The sequence below is a fragment of the Labeo rohita genome, chromosome 8 (assembly GCF_022985175.1).
Source record: "Labeo rohita strain BAU-BD-2019 chromosome 8, IGBB_LRoh.1.0, whole genome shotgun sequence".
NCBI lineage: Eukaryota > Metazoa > Chordata > Actinopteri > Cypriniformes > Cyprinidae > Labeo > Labeo rohita.
The window spans coordinates 14968695-14987547 of NC_066876.1; the positions used below are offsets into that span (position 1 = coordinate 14968695).

The window sequence follows — 18853 nt, forward strand, 5'->3', positions numbered from 1 at the left end:
GTCAGATCTTCTTTCCTAATAAATAAAATATCACAAGCTGAGACTGGACACCTAATCAAGGTAAGACTAGTTTTAACCTCTTTTTATCCTGTTACTTTTAATACTCAGTAAGTTTAATTAAACACAATATCAACATTATAACATAAAGAATGGTGAAAGAATGTGGTGGCTCTGTTAAAGATGTATTCTTATAATTGCTTCTCTAATCAACAAACTAAGTCCTATACTAGACCTGGGCATTGGACAGCCCTTGACCGGCACGCGTGGGTGCAATTAGGTGCACGCAATACAACCTTTTATTTTCAAGTTGCTATTATTATCATCATCATCATTATTATTATTATTATTATTATTATTATTATTATTAATTTACGTCCGTTCGTGTAACCGTATCTTAAATGTATTCGTGATCATACAGCTTTCAAGAAATGTGAGTTTGCCGTTAGCCGTAAGAAATTCATTTTTTTCTTTTTTCTTTTTCCTTATTTTTGTCAAAATATTTTTCTTCATTACACGTCTTGTTTGGTCTTATTTCGTATCATTGCATGTTTAAAAAATGTGATTGTTATCCAGACGCAAAATGTGAAACTGCAGTCTTATTGCTGAAAATGCATATAGCATTTTTATAAACATTTGTAAAATATTATATATTCAGCATATTTTACTTAACCTATTTTGTACCTATCTTGATTATTTAATCCATAAATTAGTAATTAAAACATTTTATTTTTTTTAAAGCGACATACGTTTAATCTTGATCGACAACTAATAATGTTCAACAAGCGGCATCAGTCCGTTAGATCATTTTAAAACGTCAAATAGCTTTCAATTTATAAGTTACAATTGCATCTGTCTCGGATGCAGACTGAACATTTATTTTAATAAACTTGTTTATGCGGAGTGTGGAATTCACCTAATGCATGACAGAGCAGCGTCCGCGCGATCACTCGCATTTTTTCCTGATAATGAAACTGATTTTATTTCTGTAAACTCATAATAACAACAAGCTTTGCTTTTGTAGACGAATGAGAACAAACAGGACGCGCTTTCTGTTAATAAGTTAATAATTTCTTAAATGAACGACTAGTTAATGAATAGATTCTATGAGAATTTATGTTTCAGGTTTTGACTGCGAATGTTACGTCGTAATGCTAATCTTTGAAATCTTTTTTGTACAAAGCTGTGATGGTAGTTTTTGAAACACTGAAAAAAATGTGAATTTTGTGAATGTTCATTAAATAGTGATATAATTGTGTACTCCATATTTTCATAGTTTGATTGTAATGTTTCATTTTTTTTTTTTTTTTTTTTTTTATAAAGAGATATACAGTATATTTAGCAGAACTGAGTTAAGTTCATTGGTCTGGCCCTCTCCAGCCGCCCAAGTTTCTCATGTGGCCCCTTGGGAAAATTAATTGCCCACCCCTGCCCTATACCAACTGTCTGATAAAATAAACATATTACAGATAATCCATATTTTCTATGTGTTTATAAAGAGGATACATTTTTCCATGTATTTATGGAAAATTGGTTACTGTGATAATAGCATTGTAAAAGTATTCTTTTACGGTATATAATGGTTTTGGAGTACAATTAAAGCTTAATATGTGTATCCACTGGCATCACTGTCTTAACTGTTTACTTCAAAAGGATAAATTTACATTGTTCCATTTAGTCAGCGGAAATAATTTAATAAATGATGCGTTTTTTCTCAAATTCCAGCAGGTCAGAATTGGTTGTTGAGTCATTTGAGTGTTGTTAAGTCATTTGATGGCAGTGAATTGATTTCTGCAAGTTAATAAAAATGCTAATGCTTTTTCTTTTGTTTGGGCATTCTTGTAACCAAAGTTACATTATTAATTCACTCTCAATATGAGTAATGTTCATAATGTTATTGCGCTTAAAATGCAAGATATTAATCTATAAATTTTATTTTATTTTGGTCCTCTCCACTACACAGGCATGGCGCCTGTTACAATGATACTGAGAGTCATAATCGTGTTGTATGTGACTTTATCATTGAAAATACAAAACCTGAGTCATGCACAGACAGTGAGCGAAGAAATGCTTGGAGAAAATACATGGCATATGACACTGGTAAGTATACTAAATGGAATGCAGTGGAACAGGGAACTGCTTTTTTCGCCCGCATAGTTTTCATTTTGCACACTGATAAACCAATTTTTAATCAGGTTGAAGTCAAAATGATCTTTGCAGTTATTTAATGCATGCACACTTTTCTATACCTGAATGAGCATGTGTTGAGTGATCACTGATAGGACTGTAACACTATATTGCTACTGCTCAACAAATCTGTGTCTTTCCTCTAAATTCCAGCCACCTTACTTGGATGAAACTGGAAACACCTTAAAACAAGATCGACAGGGTGAGTGTTGATAAAAGATAGGGGGTGGATTGCACAATCATTAAACACTTATTCAGTTATTATTCTAAAGAGCAATTTATTTCATTACACATGATAACAGAGGAACTCTTCTGAGCTCAATATGTGCTGTAAAAAATAGCTGGTTAAAAGCAACATGATGCACCGAAATTTGATTAATCAGAAGTTGAGGTGGAAAATGTTTTCAACTAGATTTGTTTTTCATTTTGATGGAAGCATTAAAGCAACTAAAATGAGAGTTAGAAAAATTGTAAATTTAAATATAATCAGAGGCTCAAAGGAGAGACAGAAAGTATTAAGCAATATGTGTAAATGTATGCAGGAAGTAGAATTTTACTATGAAATTATTATGAAACGTTCAATTATTTATTTATTTTTACTAGTGTGGATTGTCATAGTAAATAAACTAGTAATCCAGTGTTTTAAAAAAAATATTTGATTTTTAACTTTAACATTAGCTTTAATATTCAATTTTCTTCAATTTCTTCAATCTTTGGCATGTTGTTGTTAACCAAAGAATTATTTTAACTTGACCCTTAGGTTCTGTGTAAAGAAAATGTATGAATTTTTATCAAGATTTCTTTCTCTATTTTTGGCAGCAAATTGGAAATCATTCAAATACTTAATCAGCATCAAAATAAATGCTTCAAGGCAAATGGTACAGGATAATCTGAGGACGCTTCTTAAAGGATTCTCATTCCCATATAAAGTCAGCCAAAATGTCATCATAACCAATGTGAATCTCAATACAAGTAAGTCATAGTGCTAGTAGTAGATAACTAATAGAATAATATAATATACGAATGCCTGAGTAATTCTTTAGTACATAAAAAGTGTTCTGTGCCCAATGAAACACTGAGCTGTGATTTTTATCAAGTTAATTTCAGTTACTTAATTAATTAGATAATAATTTAGTTAAATGTAGTTACAGTAAAAATGATATATACCAGGTGAAAACACACAGACAATAAATGTATGCTATCAGGGAGCATTACAAAACACTGGATGTTAAGTTCTTGTCTCTGTTTGACAGCTCAACCTCTAAAACTGTTCAAATACACAACTGACTTAAAAATTAATGCATCAAGAGGAGCCGTGATAGAGCAATTAAGGGACCTGATACGTGAACAGAAATTCCCTCTATGCATTAAGAAAAGTGTGAAAATATCTGGTGTGAACATCACTACAGGTAAGATAAGTATAAATGGTGTAATGATATTCTATCTACAGTAGTCCAAAAAAAATATTTCTATGTGGGTTTTCTAATATGTTTTCAATTTGTTTAATTTTCAGTGTGTCTCTCAAATTCAAACAAAACCCAGTGCAAGTGTGAGAATCAATATGTTTGGTCCTCTGAGCAATGCTCTAAACATGGCGTTTGCAGCCCCAATCAAAATGATACCTGTGGATGCATCCCTTCGCTTCCAGTTGACGGAACGTTCTGCCGGCCACCACCTGGTAAAGAAGTCTCTGTTTCACATCCAAGCCAACTGTAAAAAAAAAAAAAAAAAGTCTAATGGAGTTTATTAACGGTTGATTATTTTTTTCTTTGCACAATCTTTGCAGCTCCACTGAAGCCATTCAAATACACCATCAACATAAAAACCAATGCTTCAAGAGAAGCTGTGATAGAGCGCTTGAAGGCTTTGATTCATGGACAAAAATTCCCAGTGTGCATCAAAACGGGCATGAAAATCTCTGGTGTGAACATCACTACAGGTAAGAGAAGTATTAGCAGTGTAATGTCTAATCTGATTTTTTTTTCTATATGTGTTTTCTGATTTCTTATCAATCTGTTTAATATTTAGTGTGTCATTCAAATTCAAACAAAACCGAGTGTAAGTGTGAGAATCAATACATTTGGTCCTCTGAACAATGCTCTAAACATGGCATTTGTGGCCCCAATCAAAATGACACCTGCAGATGCATCACTTCTCTTCCAACTGATGGAGCGTTCTGCCGGCCACCACCTGGTAAACAAGACTCTGTTTCAAATCAAAGCTGTCAGTTCACATGATTATAAAGTCTAAAGCAGTTTTTGACCAGTTAGTTATTTTTGTTTTGTCTTGCCAAATTTTTGCAGCTCCAATGAAGGCATTTAAATACAACATCAACATAAAAACCAATGCTTCAGGAGAAGCTGTGATAAAGCGCTTGAAGGCTTTGATTCATGGACAAAAGTTTCCAGTGTGCATCAAAACAAGCATAAAAATTTCTAGTGCAAACATCACTACAGGTAAGAGAAGTATAAACTGTGTAATGTCATTGTTTACATTCATAAAAAAAATGATTTCTATGTCTGTTCTCTGATATCTTACCAATCTGTTTAATTTTAGTGTGTCACTCAAATCTGTACAAAACCCAGTGTAAGTGTGAGAATCAATATGTTTGGTCCTCTGAACAATGCACTAAACATGGCGTTTGTGGCCCCAGTCATAATGATACCTGCAGATGCATCACATCTCTTCCAACTGACGGGAAGTTCTGCCGGGCACCATCTGGTAAAGAAGTCTCTCTTTATTTAAAATACAAGTTGACAAATGGTGTGAACATGAATGTCTAATGGAGATTTTTACCCGGTTGATTTTTTTTTTTCTTTGCACAATCTTTGCAGCTCCACTGAAGTCATTCAAATACACCATCAACATAAAAACCAATTCTTCAAGAGACGCTGTGATAGAGCGTTTGAGAGCTTTGATTCATGGACAGAAATTTCCCATGTGCATTAAAAAAGGCATGAAAATCTCTAGTGCAAACATCACTACAGGTAAGAAAAGTATAAGCAGTGTAATGCCATTCTGTCCACATTAATCCGAAATATTATTTTTTGTGTGTTCTCTGATAATTTAACAATCTGTTAAATTTTCAGTGTGTCACTCAAATCCGAACAAAACCCAGTGCAAGTGTGAGAATCAATATCTTTGGTCCTCTGAACAATGCTTTAAACATGGCGTTTGTGGCCCCAATCAAAATGACACCTGCAGATGCATCGCTTCTCTTCCAACTGATGGGAAGTTCTGCAGGCCACCACCTGGTAAAGAAGTCTTTATGTAAAATCCAATTTGACAGCTAGTGTGATTGTAAAAGTCTAATAGAGTTTTTTACAGATTGATTATTTTTTTTTTGGACAATCTTTGCAGCTCCACTGAAGCCATTCAAATACACCATCAACATAAAAATCAATGCTTCAAGAGAAGCTGTGATAGAGCGCTTGAGGGCTTTGATTCATGGACAAAAATTCCCAATGTGCATCAAAACAGGCATGAAAATCTCTGGTGTAAACATCACTACAGGTAAGAGAAGTATAAGCAGTGTAATGCTATTCTGTCCACATTAATCTGAAAAATTATTTCTATATGGATTATCTAAGATCTTTCCAATTTGTTGATTTGCAGTGTGCCTCTCAAATTCCTACAAAACCCAATGCAAGTGTGAACATCAGTATGTTTGGCCATTTGAACAATGCTCTCAATATGGCAATTGCAGCCCCAGTCATAATGACACCTGCAGATGCATCGATTCTGTTCCTAATGTTGGGCCGTTCTGTCAGCGAACACCTGGTAAGAAAGAATCTCTTTATTTCCAGTTTATGGTAATAGTTGATGTAATTGTAAAGTTTGGTGCAGATTTTGACCAGTAAATTATTTTCATCTTTGTTTAAAATTACAGGTCCACTGAAGTCATTCAAATACACCATTGACATAAAAATCAATGCTTCAAGAGAAGCTGTGATAGAGCGCTTGAGGGCTTTGATTCGTGGAACAAAAATTCCCCATGTGCATCAAAAAAGGCATAAAAATCTCTGGTGCGAACATCACTACAGGTAAGAGAACTATAAGCTGTTTAATGCTATTCTGTTTACATTAAAAAATTATTTCTGTGTGTGTTCTGTGATATTTTAACAATGTGTTTAATTTTTAGTGTGTCTCTCAAATCCAAACAAAACCCAGTGTAAGTGTGAGAATCAATATGTTTGGTCCTCTGAACAATGCTCTAAACATGGCGTTTGTGGCCCCAATCAAAATGACACCTGCAGATGCATCACTCCTCTTCCCACTGATGGGAAGTTCTGCCGGCCACCACCTGGTAAAGAAGACTCTCTTTATTTAAAATCCAATTTTGACAACTGGTGTGACTGTAAAAGTCTAATGGAGTTTTTTACACTTTTTGTAAAAGTGTAATGGAGGTTTTTTTTTTTTTTTTACCAATTGTTTATTTTTCTTTTTGCCCAATTTTTGCAGCGCCACTGAAGTCATTCAGATACACCATTGGCATAAAAGTCAATGCTTCAAGAAAAGCTGTGATAGAGCGCTTGAGGGCTTTGATTCATGGACAAAAATTCCCCACATGCGTCAACAAAGGCATGAAAATCTCTGGTGTGAACATCACTACAGGTAAGAGAAGTCTAAAATGTGTAATGTCATTCTGTTTACATTCATAAAAAAATTATTTCTATGTCTGTTCTCTGATATCTTACCAATCTGTTTAATTTTAGTGTGTCACTCAAATCCGTACAAAACCCAGTGTAAGTGTGAGAATCAATATGTTTGGTCCTCTGAACAATGCTCTAAACATGGCGTTTGTGGCCCCAATCACAATGACACCTGCAGATGCATCGCATCTCTTCCAACTGACGGGAAGTTCTGCCGGCCACCACCTGGTAAAGAAGAATCTCTTTATTTAAAATCCAAGCTGACAAATGGTGTGAACATGAATGTCTAATGGAGATTTTTACCGGTTGATTTTTTTTTCTTTGCATAATTTTTGCAGTTCCACTGAAGTCATTTAAATACACCATCAACATAAAAACCAATTCTTCAAGAGACGCTGTAATAGAGCGTTTGAGAGCTTTGATTCACGGACAGAAATTCCCCATGTGCATTAAAAAAGGCATGAAAATCTCTAGTGCAAACATCACTACAGGTAAGAGAAGTTTCAGCAGTGTAATGCCATTCTGTTTACTTTAATCCAGTATTTTTTCTATGCGTGTTCTTTGAAATCTTAAATCTGTTTAATTTGCAGTGTGTCTCTCAAAGTCGAACAAAACCCAGTGTAAGTGTGAAAATCAATACATTTGGTCCTCTGAACAATGCTCTAAACATGGCAAGTGTGGCCCCAATCACAATGATACATGCAGATGCATCGCATCTCTTCCAACTGACAGGGCATTTTGTCTGCGAAAACCTGGTAAGGAAGAATCTCTTTATTTCCAATCCAAGGTGACAGTTAATGAATTGTAAAGTTTGATGCAGAATATGACCAGTAAATTATTTTCGTTTTTGCTCAAAATTGTAGCTCCACTGAAGTCATTCAGATATGCCATTGACATAAAAATCAATGTTTCAAGAGAAGCTGTGATAGAGCGCTTGAGGGCTTTGATTCGTGGACAGAAATTCCCCATGTGTGTCAAAAAAGGCATAAAATTCTCTGGTGTGAACATCACTACAGGTAAGAGAAGTAGAAGCAGTGTAATGAGATTCTTTTCACATTTAAAACTATTTCTGCATGGGTTCCCCAGTATTTGTACTTTTTTTTGTCAGTGTGTCTCTCAAATATGAGCAAAACCTATTGCAGTTGTGAGAATCAGTACATTTGGTCCCCTGAACAATGCTCTAAACATGGCATTTGCGGCTTCAGTCATAATGATACCTGCAGATGCATCACTTCTCTTCCAACTGACGGGACATTCTGCCGGCCACCACCTGGTAAAGAAGTCTAGCTTTATTTCAGATCCAACCTGACAACTGTCATGATTCTAAAAGTCTAATGGAGTATTTTAATGGTAGATTATTTTCATCTTTGCACAATTATTGCAGCTCCTCTAAAATCATTCAAATATAGCATTGACATAAAAATCAATGTTTCAAAAGAAGCTGTAAAAGAGCGCTTAAGGGCTTTGATACTTGGACAGAAATTCCCCATGTGTATGAAAAAAGGCATGAAAATCTCTGTTGTGAACATCACTACTGGTAAGACAAGTACAAGTGATGTAATGTCATTCTGTCCATATTAATCTGAAAAAATATTTCTGCTTGGGTTCTCCAGTATCCTAACAATTTGTTTAATTTTCAGTGTGTCTCTCAAATGTGAACAAAACCCAGTGTAAGTGTGAGAATCAATATGTTTGGTCCTCTGAACAATGCTCTAAATATGACACTTGTGGCCCCAATCACAATGACACCTGCAGATGCATCACTTCTCTTCCAACTGATGGTGCATTCTGCCGGCCACCACCTGGTAAAGAAGACTCTATTTATTTAAAAACTGAGAACTGGTGTGATTGTAAAAGTCTAATGGGAGTGTTTTTGTAATCAGTTGTTGATTTTCCTTTTTGCCCAATTTTTGCAGCTCCACTGAAGTCATTCAAATACACAATTGACATAAAAATCAATGCTTCAAGAGAAGCTGTGATAAAGCGCTTGAGGGCTTTAATTCATGGACAGAAATTTCCCACATGCATCCAAAAAGACATGAAAATCTCTGGTGCGAACATCACTACTGGTAAGAGAAGTATAAGCAGTGTAATGCCATTTTGTTCACAGTAATCTGAAAATGACTTCTACATGGGCTCTCCAATATCTCAACAATTTGTGTAATTTTCAGTGTGTGTCTCAAATTTAAACAAAACCCAGTGCAAGTGTGAGAATCAATATGTTTGGTCCTCTGAACAATGCTCTAAACATGGCGTTTGTGGCCCCAATCAGAATGACACTTGCAGATGCATCTCTTCTCTTCCAACTGTCGGGACATTGTGCCAGTCACCACCTGGTAAGGAGGAATCTTTATTTCAAATCCAAGGTGACAGTTGACATGATTGTGAAGTCTGATGCAGATTATGACCAGTACATTAGGGGCCAAGCACTGAATGTGTGTAGGCATTCTACTGTATCCATGAGTGTTCTTCTTCTTCTTCTTTCCACGCTAGAAATTTTACAAAATTTGGAGTCTCTAATTTAAACCCTCAAGCGCCACCACTCGTCCAAAGTTGCACTCATATTTGTGCTAATAACTTTTGAAGTGTAAAGCCAAGAAATTTTGGCTGAAGACTATTTGACTGCACCCTATGATTTCATTTTCCATGATAAAAAGTGTTCCACCATTTTGAATTTATCAAAAAACAAAACAAAACAAAAAAAAAAACTCTCTACTGTTTGTCTGACTTTCACAAAAATCAAACCATATCATCTTCATACCATGTTGACTAAACAACATGGAAATCAAGTTGAGCAAACTGTTTCCGAATAACATGCAAATGAGTTTGTCGAAGAGCTTGCTAAAGTGGATGTGAGGCGATATCTCTGCAACGCTTTAGCATTCAGACTAAACTGAGGTTACCTGCACAGTTTCGGCACAGTGCGACTTAGATGTCAAGAGATATGAAAAATGCTTATTGCTTATAACTTCTGAACGGTTTGACCAAAAATCACAAGACTGACTTTACATTCAGAACAGCATGCTGAGTTGAATGGTACCCATTTTCCAGTCTCGGCCATTTTGAAAAAAATGCTGTATTTTATGGATGCATTGACCTATCGTTACGAATCTTTGGCACCAGGTACTCAAAAAATTTTGTGATATCACCACCTTGTGGTCTAAAATTTTAATCAAATGTCAAACAAAGGCTAATAACTTTTGATTAATTTTGCCTATTCATGAGACTCTTGATAGATTTCCTTGGATCATGCTGAGAATATTGATAATTATGCCATAATCGGCTAAACTTCCTGCCCACCATTTATGTTGAAAACCTACTTTTTAAAACTCCTTCTAAACCATTTGTCCAATTTTCACCAAATTTAACCCAAATCATCTTCAGCATAACAGTGGCACCTTTTGGTCAAAATTTATAAACCATTAAATCATGTTACTACTGACTGAATTTATGTTTGTGTAAAATCACATTAGAATGTCTTTAATTACTCATTGTTGCATTTTGTCTGATCCTCCCTGCTATGCTCCTCATACTACCTCTCATGTGATTGGCCCCTTAATTGTTGTTTCATCTATATTTATTTTTGTTCTTGCCCAAATTTGCAGCTCCGTTGAAGTCATTCAAATACATCATTGACATAAAAATCAATGCTTCAAGAGAAGCTGTGATAGAGCGCTTGAAGGCTTTGATTCATGGACAGAAATTTCCCACATGCATCAAAAAAGGCATGAAAATCTCTAGTGCGAACATCACTACAGGTAAGAGAAGTGACACAAAGTGCCATAATGCCATTCTGTTTATCTGAAAATCACTTCTCCATGGGTTCTCTAATACTTTTCCAATTTGTTGAATTTGCAGTTTGTCTCTCAAAATCAAACAAAACCCAGTGCAAGTGTGAGAATCAATATGTTTGGTCCACTGAACAATGCTCTAAACATGGCGTTTGTGGCCCCAGTCATAATGATACCTGCAGATGCATCACTTCTCTTCCAACTGACGGGGCGTTCTGCCGGCAACCACCTGGTAAAGAAGTCTAACTTTATTTAAAATCCAAGCTGAGAACTGGTGTGATTGTAAAAGTCTAATAGAGGGTTTTGCTGGTTTTTTTTTTTTTTTTATTTATTTTATTATTATTATTATTATTATTATTATTATGATTCACAATTTTTGCAGCTCCACTGAAGTCATTCAAATATACCATTGACATAAAAATCAATGCTTCAAGAGAAGTTGTGATAAAGCGCTTGAGGGCTTTAATTCATGGACAGAAATTTCCCACATGCATCCAAAAAGACATGGAAATCTCTGGTGTGAACATCACAACAGGTAAGAGAAGTATAAGCAGTGTAATGCCATTTTGTTCACAGTGATCTGAAAATTACTTCTATATGGGTCCTTCAGTATCCTAACAATTTCTTCAATTTGCAGTGTGTCTTTTAAATCAGAACAAAACCCAGTGTACATGTGAGAATCAATACATTTGGTCCTCTGAACAATGCTCTAAACATGTCGTTTGTGGCCCCAATCAAAATGACACCTGCAGATGCATCACTTTTCTTCCAACTGACGGGGCTTTCTGCCGGCCACCACCTGGTAAAGAAGACTCTCTTCATTTATAATCCAAGCTGAGAACTGGTGTGATTGTAAAAGTCTAACTGAATTTTTTTTACCAGTTTATTTTCGTTTTTGCCCAATTTTTGCAGCTCCTCTGAAGTCATTCAGATACACAATTGACATAAAAATCAATGCTTCAAGAGAAGCTGTAATAGAGCGCTTGAGGGCTTTAATTCATGGACAGAAATTCCCCACATGCGCCAAAAAAGGCATGAAAATCTCTGGTGCGAACATCACTACAGGTAAGAGAACTATAAGTAGTATAAGCTGTGCAATGCCATTCGGTCCACATGAGTTAAAAAATATTTCTGTGTGTTTTCCGGTATCTTAACATTTTGTTGGATTTTCAGTGTGTCTCTCAAATGTGAACAAAACCCAGTGCAAGTGTGAGAATCAATATGTTTGGTCCTCTGAACAATGCTCTAAACATAGCGTTTGTGGCCCCAATCACAATGACACCTGCAGATGCATCACTTCCCTTCCAACTGATGGGATGTTCTGCAGGCCACCACCTGGTAAAGAAGAATCTCTGTATTTAAAATCCAAGTTGACAACTGACATGAAGATAAAAGTCCAGTGGGTTTTTTTTTAGCAGTTGTTTATTTTTGTCTTTGTACAATTTTTGCAGCTCCACTGAAGCCATTCAGATACACAATTGACATAAAAATCAATGCTTCAAGAAAAGCTGTGACAGAGCACTTGAGGGCTTTGATTCATGGACAGAAATTTTCCACATGCATCAAAAAAGGCATGAAAATCTCCAATGTGAACATCACTACTGGTAAGAGAAGTTTAAGCAGTGTAATGCCATTCTGTCCAAATTAATCTGAAAAATTATTTCCATATGGGTTTCCCTATTCTAACAGTTTGTTTCATTTGCAGTGTGTCTCTCAGATTTAAACAAAACCCAGTGCAAATGTGAGAATCAATATGTTTGGTCCTCTGAACAATGCTCTAAACATGGCATTTGTGGCCACCACAAGACACATTTGGAAGAGTTTGCTTCTCTTCCAAATGTGTGGACATTGTGCCGGCCACCACCTGGTAAGGAAGAATCTCTTGATTTCAAATCCAAGGTGACACTTCATGTGATTGTAAAGTCTGGTGCAGATTTTTGACCAGTAAATAATTTTTGTCATTGCCCAAATTTGCAGCTCCGCTAAAGCTATTTAAATACACCATCAACATAAAAATCAATGCTTCAAGAGAAGCTGTGATAAAGCGCTTGAGGTCTTTGATTCATGGACAGAAATTTCCCACCTGTATCAAAAAAGGCATGAAAATCTCTGGTGTGAACATCACTACAGGTAAGAGAAGTATAAGCAGTGTAATGCCATTCTGTCCACATTAATAAACATAATATCTATTTGTTCTCTGGTGTCTTAATAATTTCTTGAATTTTCAGTGTGTCTCACAAATTCAAGCAAAACCCAGTGTAAGTGTGAGAATCAATATGTTTGGTCCACTGAACAATGCACTAAACATGGCATTTGCAGCCCCAATAAAAATGATACCTACGGATGCATCACTTCTATTCCAACTGACGGGATGTTCTGCCGACCACCACCTGGTAAAGAAGTCTCTCTTTATTTAAAAACCACGTTGACACCTGAAAATAGAACTCCAATCAAGTTTCTTACCGGTTGATTATTTTCGTCTTTGCACAATTTTTGCAGCTCCACTGAAATCATTCAAATACACCATTGACATAAAAATGAATTCTTCAAAGCATGCTGTGATAGAGCACTTGAGGGCTTTCATTCATAAACAGAAATTCCCAGTGTGCATCAAAAAAGGCATGAAAATCTCTGTTGTGAACATCACTACAGGTAAGAGAAGTATAAACCGTGTAATGTCATTCTGTCCACATTAATCTAAAAAATTATTTCTACATGGGTTCTCCAGAATGCTAATAATTTGTTTAAATTTGCAGTGTGTCTATCAAATGCAAACAAAACCCAGTGTAAATGTGAGAATCAATATGTTTGGTCCTCTGAACAATGCTCTAAACATGGTGTTTGCGGCCCTAATAAAAATGACACTTGCAGATGCATCACTTCGCTTCCAGCTGAGGGGGTGTTCTGCCGGCCACCACCTGGTAAAGAAGTCTCTTCTTATTTAAAATCCAAGTTGGCAGCTGGCATGAAAATAAAAGTCCAGCGAAGTTTTTTACTCGTTGATTATTTTCGTCTTTTTACAATTTTTGCAGCTCCGCTGAAGTCATTCAAGTACACCATCAACATAAATATCAATGCTTCAAAAGATGCCATTATAGAGCGCTTGAGGGCTTTGATTCATGGACAGAATTTCCCCACATGCATCAAAAAAGGCATGAAAATCTCTGGTGCGAATATCACTACAGGTAAGAGAAGTATAAGAAGTATAAACTATGTAGTGCCATTTGGTACAAATTAATCAAAAAAATTATTTCTGTGTGTTTTCCGGTCTCATCATAATTTGTTGAATTTTCAGTGTGTCTCTCAAATGCCAACAAAACCATGTGTAAGTGTGAGAATCAATATGTTTGGTCCTCTGAACAATGCTCTAAACATGGCGTTTGTGGCCTCAATCAAAATGACACCTGCAGATGTATCGCTTCTCCTCCAGCTAATGAGATGTTCTGCCAGCGACCGCCTGGTAAAAATGTCTCTCTTTATTTTAAATCCAAGGTGACAGTTGATGTGATAAGGTCTGATGTAGATTTTGACTAATAAATTCTTTTTGTTTTTGTTCAAATTTGCAGCTCCACTGAAGTCATTCAAATACACCATCAACATAAAAATCAATGCTTCAAAAGACGCTTTGATAAAGCGGTTGAGGGCTTTGATCCATGGACAGAAATTCCCCACATGCGTCAAAAGGGGCATTAAAATCTCTGGTGTAAACATCACTACAGGTAAGAGAAGTAAAAGCAGTGTAATGCCATTCTGTTCACATTTATCTAAAAAATGATTTCTATGTGTGTTCTCTGGTGTCTTAATGTGTTGAATTTTCAGTGTGTCTGTCAAATGTGAACAAAACCCAGTGTAAGTGTGAGAATCAATATGTTTGGTCCTCTGAACAATGCTCTAAACATGACATTTGTGGCCACAATCAAAATGATTCCTGCGGATGCATCGCTTCTCTTCCAGCTGATGGGATGTTCTGCCGGGCACCACCTGGTAAAGAAGTCTTTCTTTATTTAAAATCCATGTTGACAACTGGCATGAAAATAAAAGTCCAAAGGAATTCCCCTCCTAGGGAACTCATGCTGCGTTCTATAGCGGACACTATGGGGACTGCTGCCGGCAGAACTGGTGTCTGAAGCATGTGAAGCAACTCCGATCTCATTGGCCCACGTAGCCCATTATGTCAGAGGCAGGCTTCTGGAAGTACAAGTGGGCACCTGCCAAACACATCAGCAAGGTTTGTTGTCTTCAGGAGCTGTTTGTTTGACAGTGCGTGGAGGGGATAGCGTGAGCACTAAAACCTCCCAACCTAATTCCAGCCCGCATAAGGGAAAATGCTGGGAGTAACATTAATATGCTTGACTTAACCTGGTCACGTGAAAGGCAATAGCCCACCCATGGTAGATTAGACAAGCACTTTCTGGCCAATCATGATCTCCCATTTTGCAGGAGTCTCCCCTTTGCTTGGAATGCTTGGGATCTTCCTCTCCCAGGGTGAGTCATCTTCTTTAAAGACTTTTACTTTGCCGTTCAGACCACTTCGCTTCTGAATGGCAAGGCGTGTGTGGTGGCAGGTCAAGCTAGTGGAGCCTTGCACAAAATGGGTGTGTTACAAGCTTACCAAGCTGTCTTGCTTAAAGACCTAGTTGAGAGCAAGGGTTTGTCCTCTGAGGCAGTCAAGGAACTGCTGCGTCCCCTCACCATGCCTATGGCTTGCCTGTTTTTACGTCTCCTTCAGACAACCAAGTTGGTGATGTGTTTGGCAGGAACCCTCTTATACTTTCAGGTGCCCACCTGCAACATCATGGGCTACGTGGCCCGATAGGATTGGAGTTGTTTCACAAGTGTTTCTAAGCACGGTTCTGCTGACAGCAGTCCCCATAGTGTCCGCTAAAGGATGCACCATCTTGTTCCGTCTAGGTAAACCATGGTTACATGCGTAACCCAAAGCATTTTCACAATTTTTGCAGCTCCACTTAAGTCATTCAAATATACCATTGACATAAAAATCAATGCTTCAAGAGAAGCTGTGATAGAGCGCTTGAGGGCATTGATTCGTGGACAGAAGTTCCCCATGTGCATCAAAAAAGGCATGAAAATCTCTGGTGCAAACATCACTACCGGTAAGAGAACTATAAGCTGTAACGCCATTTTGTCCACAATGATCTGAAAAATTATTTCTACAATTTCTTCAATTTACAGTGTGTCTCTCAAATGTGAACAAAACCCAGTGCAAGTGTGAAAATCAATACATTTGGTCCTCTGAACAATGCTCTAAACATGGCGTTTGTGGCCCCAATCACAATAATACCTGCAGATGCATCACTTCTCTTCCAACTGATGGAAAGTTCTGCTGGCCACCACCTGGTAAAGACTTTCTTTATTTAACATCTAAGCTGAAAACTGGCATGAAAAAAAGTCCAATTAAGTTTTATACTGGTTGATTATTTTCATCTTTGTACAATTTTTGCAGCTCCACTTAAGTCGTTCAAATACACCATTGATATAAAAATCAATGCTTCAAAAAAAGCTGTGATAGAGCGCTTAAGGGCTTTGATACTTGGACAGAAATTCCCCATGTGTATCAAAAAAGGCATGAAAGTGTCTGGTGTAAACATCACTACAGGTAAGAGGAGTATAACCTGTGTAATGCCATTCTGTCCACATTAATCTGAAAAATATTTCTACATGGATTCTCCAGTATTCTAACAAACTGTTGAATTTTCAGTGTGTGTCTCAAATCTGAACAAAACCCAGTGTAAGTGTGAAAATCAATACATTTGGTCCTCTGAACAATGCTCTAAACATGGCACTTGTGGCCCCAATCACAATGATACCTGCAGATGCATCACTTCTCTTCCAGCTGAAGGGACATTCTGCCACACACCATCTGGTAAAGAAGTCTCTCTTTGTTTAAAATCTAGGGTCACAGTTAATGTGATTGTGAAGTCTGATGCAGATTTAGACTAGTAAATTATTTCCATCTTTATGAAATTTGCAGCTTCACTTAAGTCATTTAAATACACCATTGACATAAAAGTCAATGTTTCAAGAAAAGCTGTGATAGAGCACTTGAGGGCTTTGATTCATGGACAGAAATTCCCAGTTTGCATAAAAAAAGGCATGAAAATCTCTGGTGCGAACATCACTACAGGTAAGAGAACGTCTAGGTTACGTACGTAACCCTCGTTCCCTGAAGGAGGGAACGGAGACGTTACATATGGGAACTCGCTTGAGAGTCCAATCATCTCCAAGCCTTATTCAAAAGGCCAATGAACATTCATGAACATTGGCGAGTGGTATTTGCATGCCGAGCCACTCCCCCGTATATACGGATATATAAGGCGGCGGTGTGCAACCACTCATTCAGGCTTTTGCTGAGGAGCCGAGCTGCAGCCCAGCGTCAGCGCGACGTCAGGTCGTGGCAGGGGATGTAACGTCTCCATTCCCTCCTTCAGGGAACGAGGGTTACGTACGTAACCTAGACATTCCCCTTCAGTCGTTTCACTACGACGTTACATATGGGAACAGACCCATGGAACAGGCCACGAACCAGACGTCGCGTTACGCAACACACCGCGTGCCGACAGGCGGACGTGTCAGCAGACGGATATGAGCGTAACCTTCCCAACGCCCTGGGGGCCAATAGGGGGCCCCACAGGGATGCCAGTTGTACTGAAGCAGGAGTTGGGGGGGCGGAGCACATGAAATCTGTACATGTGGAACACAAGAAATTCAATATATCCATAGATTTTAGGGATATATGAGGGAAACATCAGCCTTCTGGCTGACCGTGGAAAAATACTGAAACATGTTGCCACAACCTGCTGGGCGAAGGAGACCCAACCGGAGCACAGACAAGCACTACTCCGCACTAGGCCTGACTGCGGGGCATGGAGGACCCAGGTTCGCCGGAGGGAACAACTGAGGGAAATAGCGCACGGATCCATTAGGAATGGCGCAGCAAGCCGACACAGCCGGACTCCCGCTCGCCTGTGATGTCTATGTTAAGACACGGGAGGATACGGCCTCTACGCGAAGGTTGTAGAACCTTGCGAAGGTATTAGGTGTCGCCCAACCCGCAGCTCTACAGATATCTGCTAGTGAGGCGCCATGAGCCAACGCATAGGATGAGGCAACACTCCGTGTGGAGTGGGCACGAACACCTAAGGGGCATGGCTCTCCCTGGTTTTGGTACGACAGGGAGATGGCATCTACCACCCAATGGGCCAACCTCTGTTTGGAGACAGCATTCCCTTTCTGCTGACCTCCAAAGCAGACGAAGAGCTGCTCGGTGCGTCTGAAGTGCCGAGTGCAGTCCACGAATATACGCAGAGCGCAAACTGGACACAGTAGCGCAGAGGCTGGGTCTGCCTCCTCCAGGGGCAGAGCTTGCAGGTTCACCACCTGATCGCGGAAAGGCGTGGTGGGAACCTTGGGCACATAACCAGGCCGGGGTCTCAGGATGACGTGAGAATCGCCGGGCCCGAATTTTAGGCACGCTTCGTCGACAGAGAAAACTTGTAAGTCCCCTACCCTCTTGATGGAGGCCAGTGCGGTCAGGAGCGCTGTCTTGAGTGACAGATATTTTAGCTCAACTGACGCAAGTGGCTCAAATGGGGCCTCCCGCAGACCCTGGAGGGCGACGGAGAGGTCCCAAGAGGGTATAGGGTGCGGCCTGGGGGGATTAACCCTTCTCGCACCCCTCAGGAACCTCACGATGAGTTGGTGCTTACCTAGGGATGTTCCATCCACTGCATCGTGGTACGCTGCAATGGCAGCAACGTACACTTTGAGAGTTGAAGGGGACAGCCTGCGCTCCAACTTTTCCTGCAGGAAGGGAAGCACTACTGCAATCGTACATCTCTGTGGGTCCTCCCCGCGAGAGGAACACCAGTCAACGAACAGACCCCATCTCAGCGCATAAGCCTGCCTTGTGGAGGGGGCTCTGGACTGAGTGATAGTTTCCATCACGGCCTGTGGAAGGCCGGAGAGGTCTTAGGAATCCATTAGGAATGCGCACGGATCCATTAGGAATGGCGCAGCAAGCCGACACAGCCGGACTCCCGCTCGCCTGTGATGTCTATGTTAAGACACGGGAGGATACGGCCTCTACGCGAAGGTTGTAGAACCTTGCGAAGGTATTAGGTGTCACCCAACCCGCAGCTCTACAGATATCTGCTAGTGAGGCGCCATGAGCCAACGCATAGGATGAGGCAACACTCCGTGTGGAGT

General features: G+C 38.8%; 2 protein-coding genes across 2 annotated transcripts in view; both read left to right on the forward strand.

Annotated features, from left to right (window-relative positions):
• On the forward strand, positions 1–6481 carry LOC127169152 (uncharacterized). Its single transcript, XM_051116318.1, has 16 exons — positions 1–60; positions 1961–2097; positions 2338–2386; positions 3004–3156; positions 3438–3593; positions 3698–3862; positions 3971–4123; positions 4213–4377; positions 4488–4640; positions 4741–4905; positions 5019–5171; positions 5274–5438; positions 5545–5697; positions 5800–5964; positions 6074–6227; positions 6326–6481. The coding sequence occupies exons 2-16, from the start codon at positions 1963–1965 to the stop codon at positions 6357–6359; spliced, it is 2118 nt and encodes a 705-aa protein (XP_050972275.1). The 5' UTR covers positions 1–60; positions 1961–1962; the 3' UTR covers positions 6360–6481.
• Positions 6404–18853, forward strand: part of LOC127169915 (uncharacterized) — a gene marked incomplete at its 3' end in the record, with an annotated part of 32884 nt that continues 20434 nt past the window's right edge. The window contains exons 1-16 of the mRNA XM_051117587.1: positions 6404–6470; positions 6646–6798; positions 6900–7064; positions 7175–7327; positions 7427–7591; positions 7700–7852; positions 7945–8109; positions 8221–8373; positions 8477–8641; positions 8753–8905; positions 9008–9172; positions 10442–10594; positions 10695–10859; positions 11010–11162; positions 11265–11429; positions 11540–11692. Coding sequence (XP_050973544.1) covers positions 6404–6470; positions 6646–6798; positions 6900–7064; positions 7175–7327; positions 7427–7591; positions 7700–7852; positions 7945–8109; positions 8221–8373; positions 8477–8641; positions 8753–8905; positions 9008–9172; positions 10442–10594; positions 10695–10859; positions 11010–11162; positions 11265–11429; positions 11540–11692 — 2446 coding nt within the window. The remainder of the gene's footprint in view (positions 6471–6645; positions 6799–6899; positions 7065–7174; positions 7328–7426; positions 7592–7699; positions 7853–7944; positions 8110–8220; positions 8374–8476; positions 8642–8752; positions 8906–9007; positions 9173–10441; positions 10595–10694; positions 10860–11009; positions 11163–11264; positions 11430–11539; positions 11693–18853) is intronic.

Excerpts from the sequence above, each read along its gene's own strand:
- LOC127169152 (XM_051116318.1), top strand. The coding sequence starts at position 1,963 with ATGGCGCCTGTTACAATGATACTGAGAGTCATAATCGTGTTGTATGTG. Across the intron at positions 3,157-3,437 it reads CAATGTGAATCTCAATACAA|CTCAACCTCTAAAACTGTTC; the intron begins GTAAGTCATAGT and ends TCTGTTTGACAG. Across the intron at positions 5,172-5,273 it reads TAGTGCAAACATCACTACAG|TGTGTCACTCAAATCCGAAC; the intron begins GTAAGAAAAGTA and ends TTAAATTTTCAG.